General features: G+C 35.1%; 1 protein-coding gene across 1 annotated transcript; it reads right to left on the reverse strand.

Annotated features, from left to right (window-relative positions):
* Positions 1–1090: 1090 nt before the first annotated feature.
* On the reverse strand, positions 1091–13233 carry LOC129364235 (nuclear receptor-binding protein-like). Its single transcript, XM_055036772.1, has 18 exons — positions 12957–13233; positions 12411–12807; positions 10736–10858; positions 10490–10591; positions 10317–10406; positions 10061–10101; positions 9869–9963; positions 8678–8761; positions 8466–8524; positions 8290–8388; positions 8044–8176; positions 7420–7510; positions 6930–6980; positions 6369–6504; positions 6207–6260; positions 6051–6114; positions 3582–3637; positions 1091–2930 (listed from the first exon to the last, which is right to left on the reverse strand). The coding sequence occupies exons 2-18, from the start codon at positions 12636–12638 to the stop codon at positions 2871–2873; spliced, it is 1566 nt and encodes a 521-aa protein (XP_054892747.1). The 5' UTR covers positions 12639–12807; positions 12957–13233; the 3' UTR covers positions 1091–2870.
* Positions 13234–13335: the final 102 nt, after the last annotated feature.

Raw genomic sequence — 13335 nt, forward strand, 5'->3', positions numbered from 1 at the left:
GCCAAAATATTTTTTTTGTGCAGAATTTAAATGATACATAAGAGCAATAAAAATATTTTCTTCACAGGGAAGCCACAAAAAGGTCATTGCTAAAGATGCTGTTTATACTCAAGCTTATTAAAGGAAAGCCGAGCTGAAGAAAAAAAGTGTGGTAGAGAAAGTTGGACAAGAGAAGAACATTTCTACTCCCGAACCTGAGAAACATCAGACATGTTTTACCTGGATGACCAGTGTTGCACTTCCTTCCAGATGAAGGTAAACATCACATTTTATTAGTAAATCCAGGCTGAACAGTCTGGAGGAAGAGTGGCAAAGAACCAAAGATGCTTGAGGTTCCGGGTAAACTTTTAGTTTTACTAAAGTAAAAAGAAACCATCAATAAATGACTCCAGTAAAACATATATTTGGTTTATTGAGTAACTGGTGAAATTTTCAATCATTTAATATTTAAAAACTACATCATCAAATGGACCTAAATATAATGTTAAGTGGAAATTTAGGTATTTTAATTCATATAATAATTCATGTAACAAAAAAAAATCAATTTGTTAATTTCAATAAAAATGAAAATGTAATCAAATCTGCAGGTGTGGATCTGGGGAATTTTTTGTTTAAACATGTTTTTAATTCAGTGGGTAGAAATCCAAGATACTTTAGTAAAATGACTCAAAAGTAAAAAGTACAGAGTAGCAAAAATACTCTCAAAGATACTTAAAAAAGTTACTCAAGTAAATGGAGTTAAGTAATAAGTTACTACCCAACTCTGGGTATTGGTCCATCTATCAGAAAAATTAGAGCACTTCTTTCTGCTAAAAAGCTTCATAGAGATAGAGATTTAATTTTCCAGCTCAATTGGTCAGAAACTCTTTGGACCTGCAGCAATTTAAAATCACAGGAATAAAAGCGCTTGACATAAAGTATATAAAGAATCCAAGAGTTGAATTTCTTTAAAATTTGATTTACGAACTGAAAGGCACATAATCATATTCAATACATCTTTTTCTTAAAGCCATTGGCTGCCATGATTATAAGGGTTAAATACATGGAGATTTGTACTTAAGTTTAGAAATAATCCCAGAATTACAAAGCAGAAATTGACCCATTTATTTCAAAGAACTCGCGCATCAAAAAGGCACGTTTACTGACATTTGTGTCAAAATACAATTCATAAAAACACCTAAATACAACCAAAAGCTCACATCATGGAGTAACAGACTAAAGCTGTCAAAAGTGTTTGATTATTTAATAACCAGTTTTATCAGCTCTACTGAATGGGGTTTAGGAGGAGAGTTAAACAGGCTGCAGACAGTCGATGTGAACCCTGGTGGTCGCACTGGTTGGTCAGAACCCCTTCTGTGCTCTGAGGTGGTCCGTTTACATTCCTCGAGCTAGTCTTAGAAAAATACAATCTTAGAAGTTCACAAAGAGCAAAAAGAAGAGAAATCACATAAACGATGGTCTGTGATTGATGACATACAGCATGGAGCAGACTGTAACCATTATACCTTTGAAAATAGGAATGTTTTAATAATTCATAAAGAGTTCATAAAACAGTTAAAAAATGCCAGTGATATCGGATATATAAATTATGCAACCAAAAGTTTAACAGAAACAAAAAAATGCTGTAATTCTTTGCAGTATGCTCAGTATTCATAAATATTTATCTTTTTAGAAAAAGAAGGACCAGCAGACCCTAAAGAGTTTGGAAACAAATTTACTAAAAAGCCCGATATGAATTCCCTGATCTCAATTTAGGTCAAACCATGATCTATATGACATGAAATGTGTGTAATTCTTTTAAAATTACATACGTTGGAGAATGAAAACACCAACACCAAGCTCCAGTTGTACCCAATTAATAACTAAAACGTATTTTGTCGGCTCAGACCCTCAATAGGGCGGCTGCGTAAGGAAAAGGAAAAAAAAAAACAGTTGGAATAAAGTACCTGTTTCTCCAAGAAAACACAAATGTGTTTTTTCAAACAAATTACTAGTTCAGTACACACATTTCTACTGAAATCAAAGTAACTGGTCAACTCAGACAGCAGCAACTGTAAACAGAAGAAAACTAAAAATTCATATACATATATATATAAAAAAGGACCTGAAAGCATTTTGACAGATGGAAAATATATATATATATATAAATATAAAAAAACAAACAAATTCACAGTACCTCAAAGTAAGCAAGTAATGTATTTTCAAAAACTAAAATACCATAATTGCACTTACTTTGCTTCTTTAATAAAGCGGTTAACCAAAATCTTCTCACATATAACTTAGAAGGCAACAGCTTGATCAGAGAGTACAAAAAGCTGGGAATGATATGACAGGAAGCAAGTGTTGAGCAAAATATTACGGGAACATAAAAAAAAAAAACACCCGAGGAATTAGAAAGGAGTAGCCTGGCTCTCTTTTTTCTCTTTTTGTGTATGGAAAGGCAAAACTCGTCTGTAGGGAAAGTTCAGTTTGCTGATTGTCGGTGGGTCCGGATGCTGCCATCAGCACCGGCAAGTTGGAAAAGGAGACATTCGGATATCCCAGGTGGTTTAGACCAACTCCTCCGAAGGAACAAACAAACGAACCAGCTCCTCATGTAAACAAAGCACACTTAAAGAAAGCATTGGTCTGAAGGGTCCACAGCCTGGGACAAATTCCCTTAGCAATTACTACAAAGTCAAATAGAAAGTTCACAGCTGCTGGTTTCTATGGGGCCGTCTGGCTTTACGTTGGATGCATTGTGCATTTGGAATATATATATTTTTATGTCTTGATGTGAGGGATCCTTCCCTGTTTTGGTCACATAATCACCAAAAGCTCCTTAGAAAGACCTGCTAACAAGGCTGAAGATGTACTCCGGTTTATTTGTGCTACTGGAGAGCTTGGCTGAATGTGTCTTCAAGCAGTGAGGATATGTTTATTTCGTCCACCTGCAGAGAGCCAGAATAGGTTTTAAATAAATAAAACACACAAATAAAAACTACAAGTGAGTTATTCCCTCTAGCAATATTGATGTGTGTATGTATATATATATATTGTCTTTTAAGCAAAAGGAAAATATGAAACAGGTCAATTAAAACAGGAAGTGGTTAAAAAACTGATGATTTCAGACAAAGAATTTTTTCTAGAAAAAGACTCAGACATGTTCTGAGTCTGATCTCATTCATTAATGATCTCACTCAACTGTTGTTTATTGCTCTTTGTATATTTACCATAGAAAATTAATTGACATTATTTCTTTTTAACACAACAGAAACTGTACAAATGATTATATAAACATCACAATACAGTTAGGATTTAATCCAGTTCAACAAAAAAAGCTATTTTGTCATCACAATTGGCTGTTTGTAATTTTTTTCATTTAAAGAACAGTGTGAGCCTGACACCTTCCCCACAAACACACAACCAAACAGGTTCCATGATAATAAAAGCCATAGTTTTTCACTGATTCTCAGTGGTTATAATGATATGCCAGAGGTAGTGAATGCATTAAATGCTATAAAGTAATGTTTTTCTTCTGTGTTAGGCATTTTTAGTACAGTTGGTTAGAAGTGCACGTTCTGCTGCAGCGTCACACTCACCTCACTGATCAAGCCCAGCTGCACCAACTCTCCCGCTAAATCTTTAACACTTTCATCTGAAACACAGAGCTGCAGTGAGTGACGCTGAAACCGTTTCAACACTGAACAAGTTAAACCACAGCAACATAATGATGAGCTCATGAAACTTTTTATACTTGAAGGACTTGCATGTTTAAGTATCAAGTACAGTATCAAAATATTTACTGTCGAAGTGAACTTTATTCAAATCATTACAAAAATAAAATGATGACTTGATTTTGGTTTTAAACCACGTGGCCTGGGGGCCAAATCCGGCCCGCCAAAAGCTTTGATGCGGCCCTCTAGACTGTATAAGGACATCAATAAAACTTTTAAGATAATATTTTGTATTATTCAAATCAAAGCAGTTTTTATGCCTTTACCATCAAATTAAATTAATGCGTAAAGCTAGTCCCATTTCAGGTAACTTCCAAAAAATACATTTTTGTAACCCAGTCTTATTAATCTTGAACTCCAGATGCATAGCAGTGACGAAACTGAACTAGGGTTGAAATCTGATTGGACCAGTGATTGGCAGATAAGAAATTCTTTCAGAATATCAACATCTTAGTGTGTCAGTGTGACTGATTAGTGTGCATGGCTGCAAGGACGTATCAAATTACCGTGTGCGTGTCGGTGGAATTATGGAGTGAGAGTGCAAAGGACGACATGTGGGGAGAAACGAAGCAGGCACCAAATGACTGGAAGTGCGAGCATAGATGCGAGACAGAGACATTACAGCCTCATAAGAGACGGGAAGAGGAGATGACAGCTGTCAGATGGAGCCTCTCAGGGTCCTGACATTCTCCACAGGTCTGCAGCATCGCGCATGCCGACCATACCTATCATACCTATGACAGAGCAGCAGACTCTACTGCCAACATGTCTCTTTCCAGTTAAATAATATTCTCCACATTGTGGCTTTTACCACAAGTAGTAACATACAAAAAGTGATCTGCTGCAGCACAGCTTTGAAAAATTTATGTTTTGAACTGAATATATTATATTTTGATATATTATGTATTACATTTTATAGATTTTTTTAAGCAAATGGACCTAAGAAAGGGTCAAATTTTGTTACTTATTCTTTGAGTATGACATGTCCTGACACTGAGACTTCTCTACTTCTCATGAATAAAGAAGTAAATAATAAGAAATCTGGTGTTCTTTAAATCACTCTTCCTATATATCACTCTTCCTATATAGTAATCTGCTCAGGCTCCAATGACTTGACCTTTATGAAACTGACCTTTTTTGTACTTTGTTAGTCCAGAGAGTTTTCTTACTGACTTGACCTTTATGAAACTGACCTTTTCTGCGACAGCAGTTTGCATCCTGACCCGGTTATTTAAAGAATGAGAGACATTTTAACTCATAAACTGGGATCCAATAACTTGCTGGCAGCAAACATATTAATCACCACTTTAGTCTTCCAGAGGAAATCTTATAGACCCTCTGCTAAAGCATTCATGCTGCTTTGGTGTCCAGCAATTTGTCTCATTGCAGCCACAAAAATCTATTTACTAATTAGGATGTTATGGGATGAACAACCACAATAAAATGTATAATTATGATGTGGAAGAACGAGATGTTTGGAATTGTTGTCCTGCAGGAAGATGAGCCTCTGCTCTACCTGCACTGGTCTAGTTGTTCTTATAATTTGTAGTAAACTATATATTTTGTTCAAGTTGAGGTCTCTTCTCATCGGCCTTCGACGGTCTAAGGGACGGACACAGTTTATGCAGGCCACACTATTCAGATTTTTTATTGTTAAAAAGAAACCAAAAACCATGCATCTTTTTTTTAACCCACTGAGTTCCTTTAAATCAAAGCTAACAACCGTTTGTTTAAAGTTTATTTTAATGATTAACTGGATCACAGATTAATTCTAGTCTGGATTGCAGCTTTTTATTACTTCTCTTTATTTTGCCACTGTAACATTTTTTGTTTGTTTGTTGTGTTTTTATCATGGAGGAACTTTGAACTGCCTTGTTTCTGAAAGGTAAACTTGACTTTAAGTTCTTTATGCTGTAACGTGTTAAAATACAGGATAGTATTCAAGGGATAAGAATACTTTTGTAAAGCAGCTGAGTTAGTGGATAAAGAAATTGTTTTGTAAATTTTACACTGCAGGGGAAATTACAAATAAAATAAACTAAGATGCACTCACTAGTCTTTCAAGCTATGTTGAATATGACTATAAACAAAGTACTGAAATTCAACATTTTCCTTAGATTTTTGGTATTCATTTTTTAAAATTCTCACTTTTTTTCTTTGAGAATCCTCCATCATAATAAACTTTAACCAGTGCAAATAAATTTCAAAGGAACTCTGTTATTTAGTTTGTTTTTAAATATTAAGACGTTCTTGTATAGTATGTGCTGGATGGAAAAGCGGAAAGGTTGGACTCTGAGTTCACTACATGTAGCAATGATGAGAGTTTGATCTTACGAGGTAACAGGTCACAGCTTAGATGTCTGTTCAGTTTATCTTCAAGTTTCAGCAGTAATGTTAGCTAGATGGAGAGAAACAGAAAAACACAAGTTGTTTTTTTTTAACACACGGAAGTAAATCAATAAAAAAAAATTGCTTAAAAAAAATACACACATGATATTTTGCTCCCTCCTCAATAGACTCCACGTTACACTGCATCTGAACAACCTGCAGAAGGAAAAAGAAACATTAAGAGAAGAAATGATTGCTAAATCTACATTCAATCATTTTTGATAAACCATATGTGTGCCAGGGAGTCATCCTGACTGAACTCACCCGCCGCGTCTCGAGCTCTGCAGGTTCAGGTGTGGGAGATTTGACCAAAGGAACGACGACAGGAGACGTAATTGTTTTGAGCCGAGTCTGCTGGGGACTGGGCACCCCGAACGCCGTCATGGGATAAATACCGTTCCTGATGATGTAGGAAAAACACGACAGAAAAAGACAATTTAAACAAGAAAGATTTATATAATACATTGGTTCTAAATAAAGACCGTGGGGTGGCCCAATACTGCCTCCTTGTGGCCAAAAGACAAAAGGCAGACTTTACAAAGTAATTTTTGCCCTCAGTTTGTTGACAAAAAACAGCTCAGAGCCGCAATATTTTGTCTTAGAAAGATCTACTTTAGGACATGTTTTGTAATGAAAGAAACAAAAAAAACAACAAACACCAATTTATTTCTATTTTAAAATATAAAAAGGAAAGAAAAAGTTTTGAATAAAAAAAAAAACGCTCATTTTTCAAAGATATGAAAAAAAAATTGATCAAAAGATCTATTAATTGTAGTTTTTGGTGATTCTGTTGTGGAAATTTTATGGGATTTTATGCAAACTTACCTCACATCCTCCAGAAATTTGTCAAGTTCTAAGGCAGGAAACTGCGACAACCTCGAGAAAATAAAAAATAAAACAATGTGATTATCAACTATTGTTCATTTTCAGTAATAAAATCAACAATATCATATCAATAATCAACATCAATATTATATATTGTTCTTCATACCTAAAAAATTGAGTAAAATAAATGTTAAAAATTTATTTTACAAAATTGGGATAAACATACTTCAAGAAAAGGATTTTTTAAAAATAAATATCTGGTTCCTCCTTATCAGTTTCCTGCAATATTGTTTTTTTTAAATAAAACAAAATAGAAATGATGCATTAATTGTACCAGATAACATTTGTTGTGAATCGGCGTCATTTAAAAAAACTAAACTGAACTGAAAGTCGTGTCATAATTGTATCTGCATGGGTCCAGTTTTAAATTGCGCCGTATGTCACAGATGGCAACTTTCATCTGATTCTGAATGAAATTTTCGTCATTTACTTGAGTTGAACATCCTCTTTCGTAACAGCAATAACCAGATTGGGATCCAGCTTCTTGGTAATTTCCTCCAAGGCATTTTCAGGAATCATGTCTGAACAAAATAAAGAGAGAAAAAAAATTACCACAAGACTACAGCTAATGGTCTCAAAAAACATTTGAGATTTTATAATGTCCATCCCCTGACTTATACTTTTCAATAACAGTCCCTCTGATTTGCTTAAGTGTTATTTTGTCTTCATGCAGTAAAAGTAGCAGATAATGCTGATCAACCAGTGAATGGACCTTGTTTCTTTATCATACAATAACTTGACACTTCACTTTGATATTAAAAGTTTTCATTTGTCAAAAAAGCCAAAATTGATCAATCATTTGATTTGTAAAAGCAATGAAAAAAGATGAAACACCCAAGAGGGTGAATACTTTTCAGAAGTACCTGATGACCAAGTTAAAGAGTAAATCATCTTCTTGACCATAAAGTTCCTCATTGAGGCGAAATTAAAATTTCCTGCTTCATCAGTTATGCAAATCACAAGTTATAAATCAGATGTCAGATATCCTCTCTGGCTGAATAAAATTGTTGCGTTGAGCTCAGTGTAAATTTGTATGTGTGGATTCAGGACTCACGCTGGTAGCTGACAATACAATGTGCAGCCAATAGTTTTAATAGAGGCACTTCGAAGAGAGCGTGGTTAAACAGCAGCTCCCGGGCTGTAGGCCGCATGCTGGGATCAACCGCAAGGCACTTTTGGATTAACTCCTAAAAATATACAAATATCTGATAAACATACTGTTTTTGAAAACTGAATTTAAGACAGATCCCAAAAATTGTTATGCACACAAAGTGAAAAGTATTAAAGCTCTGTGTTTTACCCTCTGGAGCGGGTCTTCCAGTAACTGTATGGCGTTGTCGATGGCTTCCTGAGAAATGTACGAAGAGTCTCCGTTGCTCTGAATTTCCAAAAGCGCCATCTGCAACACAGCAGCACAAGGTCACACATGGGAAATGGCTAAAGCGAAAACGACATGCATTCTAGGAACCATCTCACCTCTAAGGCACACATGCCAAACGAGTAGATGTCTACAGCTGTGGTGACGTCGTTATCAGCTACAGTAACGGAAACGATTAAAACAAAGCTTCCCAGACGTGTGGTCACACTTTAGTTGTCACAACAGATGTTTAAAAAACTGTTTCTACTCATCACGAGTCTTTAAAACATCTCTTATGATGAACACAGAAAAACAGTTTGGTGGTATTTACCTCCATATTCAGGGGCAAGAAAGTGCAAGTTTTTCTGCTCTTCGTGGAACGTCTTCACGTGGTTGTTAATTGTATCTGGAGCAACTGCAAATTACAAAATGTTACTTATTTTTGACTTCATCTAAAGGGAAAAAAGGGTGAAGGAGAAAGAAGAAAGAAAATACACGGAAGAAAAAATTAGTATAAAACTTTTTGGGTTAGTAAATGAACTCAAACCAAGAATAACAACCAAAGTGACTTGTGTAGAAAGGCATCAAAATAAATCAGATTATTGAAAAGTTTTGTGTAAGACAGTGGAATAAATACTGAACACAAAGAAAAAAACACTGCAAAGAGATAAAGAAAGCAAAGAAAATATGAGCCTAAATTTGTCAGCATTTAGGAATAAATACAATTAATATCAGGATCAGAATACCACTACTATACTTTATTAATCATCAAGAGAATTTTTCTTTATCTGTTGACAAGCTACTCAAGTCTAAGTTTACATTTTAGCAAATACAAAAAACCCACAACCAATAAAACATTTATAAAAATATATGCACAAGTATGAAATTATAATTACAAATGATCTAATATATAAAGAATGTAATATCAGCTGGTTTTGTCTTGTTTGATGGGATAGAAAAATGCTTAATAAAGTGTTATAGAAGATCATTATGGTTACAAAATATTTAGAAGAGTGGTCAATATCTCTAAATTTTCCAGTGACCACAGTTAGAGCCATAATCTGGAAGTATCTTAAATAACTACACGTTTTCTGTTCCTCAATATGTTGCAGTGACTTGATTTACATATTAATTTACAATTCTGTATGGATTATTAGTTTTTTTTGTGACATCTGGTCTGAATTTCATATCAAACAGGCAGAATCTGAACATACTAAAACTGGGAAAAACATTTTCATGTTTTCTCTGCAGATGAAGTAGAAATTAAACGTTACAGAACGGCAGAAAAGTAAAATATTGAACAAAGACTGTGGAGTGAATAAAAGAAAAATGTTATGGCAACAGTGTGAGAAGTTGATTTGAAAAAAATAAAATAAAATAAAAAAGGAGGAAAGGCTATACGTGGTGTTAAAAATGCAATTCATAAAAGTGAACTGAAAGTTTGAGCTCTCTTATTCATAATTTAGTATAATTTAACTCCCCCTATCAAAGCCTTTGGGACGAAAGTGGTGTAATTTTATACCTGATCCAATCTTAATGAGCCCATTGTGCTGAATGAAGACGGTGTCACAGGTAAGGTTGCCGTGAATGATGGGTGGATCACATGAGTGGAGATAACTAGAAAACAAAGAGAGAAGATGAATAAATTCACCATTAAAAGCAAAGATCTCAAAACAAGCATTAAGCTGGAAGTTAGTTTAGCAAGACGTCTGACCTGAGCGCAGACAGGATCTGTGTGCACCATCTCTTCCACGCCTGACGGAGCAAGAAGAATGTGGTTAGAAGATATTGTAGCTGCTTTTCAAGATGGGCTAAGTAATGTACAACAGAGATTACACTCAAAATACAAAAATATATGCAATTGAGTTTTATTTACATTGCGCCGAGTCACAACAAATGCCGTCTCGAGGCACTTTATAAAAAAGTCATTCTTTTTCAGACTGGCTACAAGCAGAATATTTTTTCTGTACCTTTTCATTCATACTTTTGTGGTTCTTCCTCGTCTTCTTAAGAAACTGCTTTAAGCTTCCAGATGACATGTATTCAGTGATAAAAATCACCTGGCAGAGAAAAGACATGTAAGGGAAGTTAAAATGTTTATCTAGTAGAAAAAAGCAAGTGTGATAAATGACTCAAGACTCACCCTTGCTCTGGTGTCCTTTGTGTCAGCCCAATACTTATGAAACTTGACGATATTGGCATGTTCCAAATGAATAAGGTTATCAAATACAGCCTTGACTTTCTCCTAAATCAATTCCAAAAATATAACAAAAAATAAGGAAATAACTGTGCATGTGACAAGTTTACAGTTTCTTAATTGTGTCCAAGAAGTATTTGACAATATACATATTTAACTATTTTCTTTGCATCTGTAACACCAAGTATTTACCTCCAGCGGTTTGAAGTTCTTCCTCTCTGAAATCATGACTTCATTCCAAACTACTTCCACTCCCTCCTCTGTGTCCATGGCCAAATAAGCAGCGTCTATTCCCGGGACATTGCGCTGAGTGACCTGCGTTTAAAGGGATCAGACACTAAATACTAGAGAAGGATTAAAATGCAGCACGGCTGATAATCTGTAGAGGATCAAGAAGAAAGTCGCTAATGAGTAAAAACTGAGAAGTGTGGATTCGCTGAAGGTCCGACTACCTTCAAATTAATTTGGTGAACTGTTGACACAAACGGGAAGCATTTTATTTGTACATATCAGATATTACATTGAAACGAGAAGGGTAATTTTATTTCAATTCAAATTATGAATTAACTGTTTCCTAACGTTTTTTAAAATAAAGTTCACAAGTGTAACAAACAAGTTTGAAAACATTTTTTATCATATTTTTTTTGCAGAGATGAATTTTAAATAATTCTACTGTTAGGACTGTTGACAAAGATTTATTAGTGAGAATTTATTGTATCGCAATCATCACAATCATAATAAAAATCATGATTTATCATGAAAAAGTTAAACATAAATTAAATTATGAAATTTTGTTGCAATTATTGCCCTTACTTCTTCACTTTTGGTTCCATAAAAGCACCAATAATTAATCAATACATTTGATAAATGTAGTTTTCTTGTGCGGTAAAAAAAAAAAAAAAAAAAAAAAAAACTAATTTCTTCATGTAAAAGGTTTTCTGAAGAAACCCATTTCCAAAAAGAAATGTTTTTAAATGTTTGTGATGTAGTTTTCTAAGAAACTTAAAGAAGTTTGAAACACCTTCTCTCACTTTTATTGTATCACAAAAACCCCCTCATAAAATTTAAAGTCTAACCTTCCGACAATATTTCTTTTTGTGGAAGTTGGTACTTAAAAGTAAAACTAATTTAGAGAATTAGGAGACATGTTGTGTCAGCAAATAGTGTCAGGCTTCTTGAAAACTCACTCAAAATATGGGCTGACATTTTCAACAAGAAATAATCACAGGCTGATGTTTAGTGTTAGCAATGCTAACACAACCACAAGATGCTAAAAGCAGCCAAAAGTGTCAACTTAGTTTGCAACACAAAGTGTTATTCCAATTCAGCTCCTAATAAAGACAGTTAACGATCTTTCACAAAAATGTTGATTAAAGCTCATCTGCAGGTAATACATTAATGCTCTAATAATCTAATTTAGAGCTGTAAATCTGAGCTTTTCTCCTTTTAAATGTTATGTTGGACATTGATATATGCACAGAATAGATCTTGTTTAGTTAAATGGTGTACATTACATATTTAGGTTTGCATAAAAAAAGTAAGTAATCTGTATTTTATTATGCAAAACATTTTACTGTGTTTGTGGATTTTCTATTTTTTCTGTTTTTGAAGAAACATTTAAAATTTTACTACAAATTTTTTTATTAAAACAAAAATCAGTTTCAGCAGGTCACAGTATTACACAAATTGGTAATAAATATCTGATTGGCGACATAATATTCACCTCTTATCACAAAAAATAAATTGTAATTGACTATAGGGGCTCTTAAATGAGTTGTTAATGAAACCCAAACTTCAGCTGAAACATTAAAGTTCTTTTAAATGGATGTATGAGGGGTGAAGGATGACTTGTGCTGCAAATAATCACCTCTTCTCGACGTTTCTGCCAGCGGCCACAAGGACTCTCCTCCAGGATCTCCGACTCATCTTCGCTCTCATCCTCATCCTCGGTCGCTGAGGTGGCCACGGGTTTTGGAGAAGCCCCGGATGAAGCAGTAGGGGTCAAACCTTGGGCCTGCGTTGAACTCGGGGACAGATTTCCTGCTGTGAACTCCGACTTGGCGTCTGTACCGTGTTTCTCCTCCGCCTCCGACATGACAGCAAACCTTATTCTAGCGTGGCTTCGCTGGATTCCCGAGTCTGGCCGGAAGCAAGTGATTTGAGTACCGCTTTGTCTTCTGCTCTCGCCTTTGGTTTTGAGTTAATCATGAAGCCAGTTTGTTTTAAATGGGCCGGACATCAATGAAACGCTCAGAGACGAAAAGCTGTCAACAACATCCAAAAACGACGAGCAGTTAGAAGGCATGATAACTTTTAAAACTAATGTAATACAATTCTTAAGCCGTGAAGACATTTATTGGCGTTTATTGCTAGTTTTGATTTATCAAAAGAGCAATCAAATTTGTTAGCTTACCTGCATGACTCTGTTAGCTAAAAGTTCAGCCACACACTACTTTGCTAACTTTCCCTTGGCTAATAAGCTAGTGAAAGCCAAATAAACCACTTAGTTTCGACCTCTGTCCACACAAAAATAGCTAAGTAAATCCTTAAAGAGGTCAAACAAAACCCACAAATAGCTAAAAACTGGTTGTAGTTACATGTTGACGAGAGCAGCAAAACACAGGGGTCTGAACAAAAAATGCTAGTTCGTCATAAAAATGTAGCATCTCAAGTCCCTTTCTGTGAGCCGGAGTGGGAGGGGCGCGCGGGCGAGCGGGGGCGGGACTTGAGGAGCGCCGGTCTGCGCACAGAAAACGCAGCGCGCCGCCAGAGAACATCACGTCCCGAGCTGC

The sequence above is a fragment of the Poeciliopsis prolifica genome, unplaced genomic scaffold (genome assembly GCF_027474105.1).
Source record: "Poeciliopsis prolifica strain line A6 unplaced genomic scaffold, Auburn_PproV2 SCAFFOLD011, whole genome shotgun sequence".
Taxonomy (NCBI): Eukaryota; Metazoa; Chordata; class Actinopteri; order Cyprinodontiformes; family Poeciliidae; genus Poeciliopsis; species Poeciliopsis prolifica.

Coding starts and splice junctions, on each gene's coding strand:
- LOC129364235 (XM_055036772.1), bottom strand. CDS start 12,638: ATGTCGGAGGCGGAGGAGAAACACGGTACAGACGCCAAGTCGGAGTTC. Junction 10,592..10,735: donor AGAACTTCAAACCGCTGGAG/GTAAATACTTGG, acceptor GAATTGATTTAG/GAGAAAGTCAAGGCTGTATT. Junction 8,389..8,465: donor TTGGCATGTGTGCCTTAGAG/GTGAGATGGTTC, acceptor GCTGTGTTGCAG/ATGGCGCTTTTGGAAATTCA.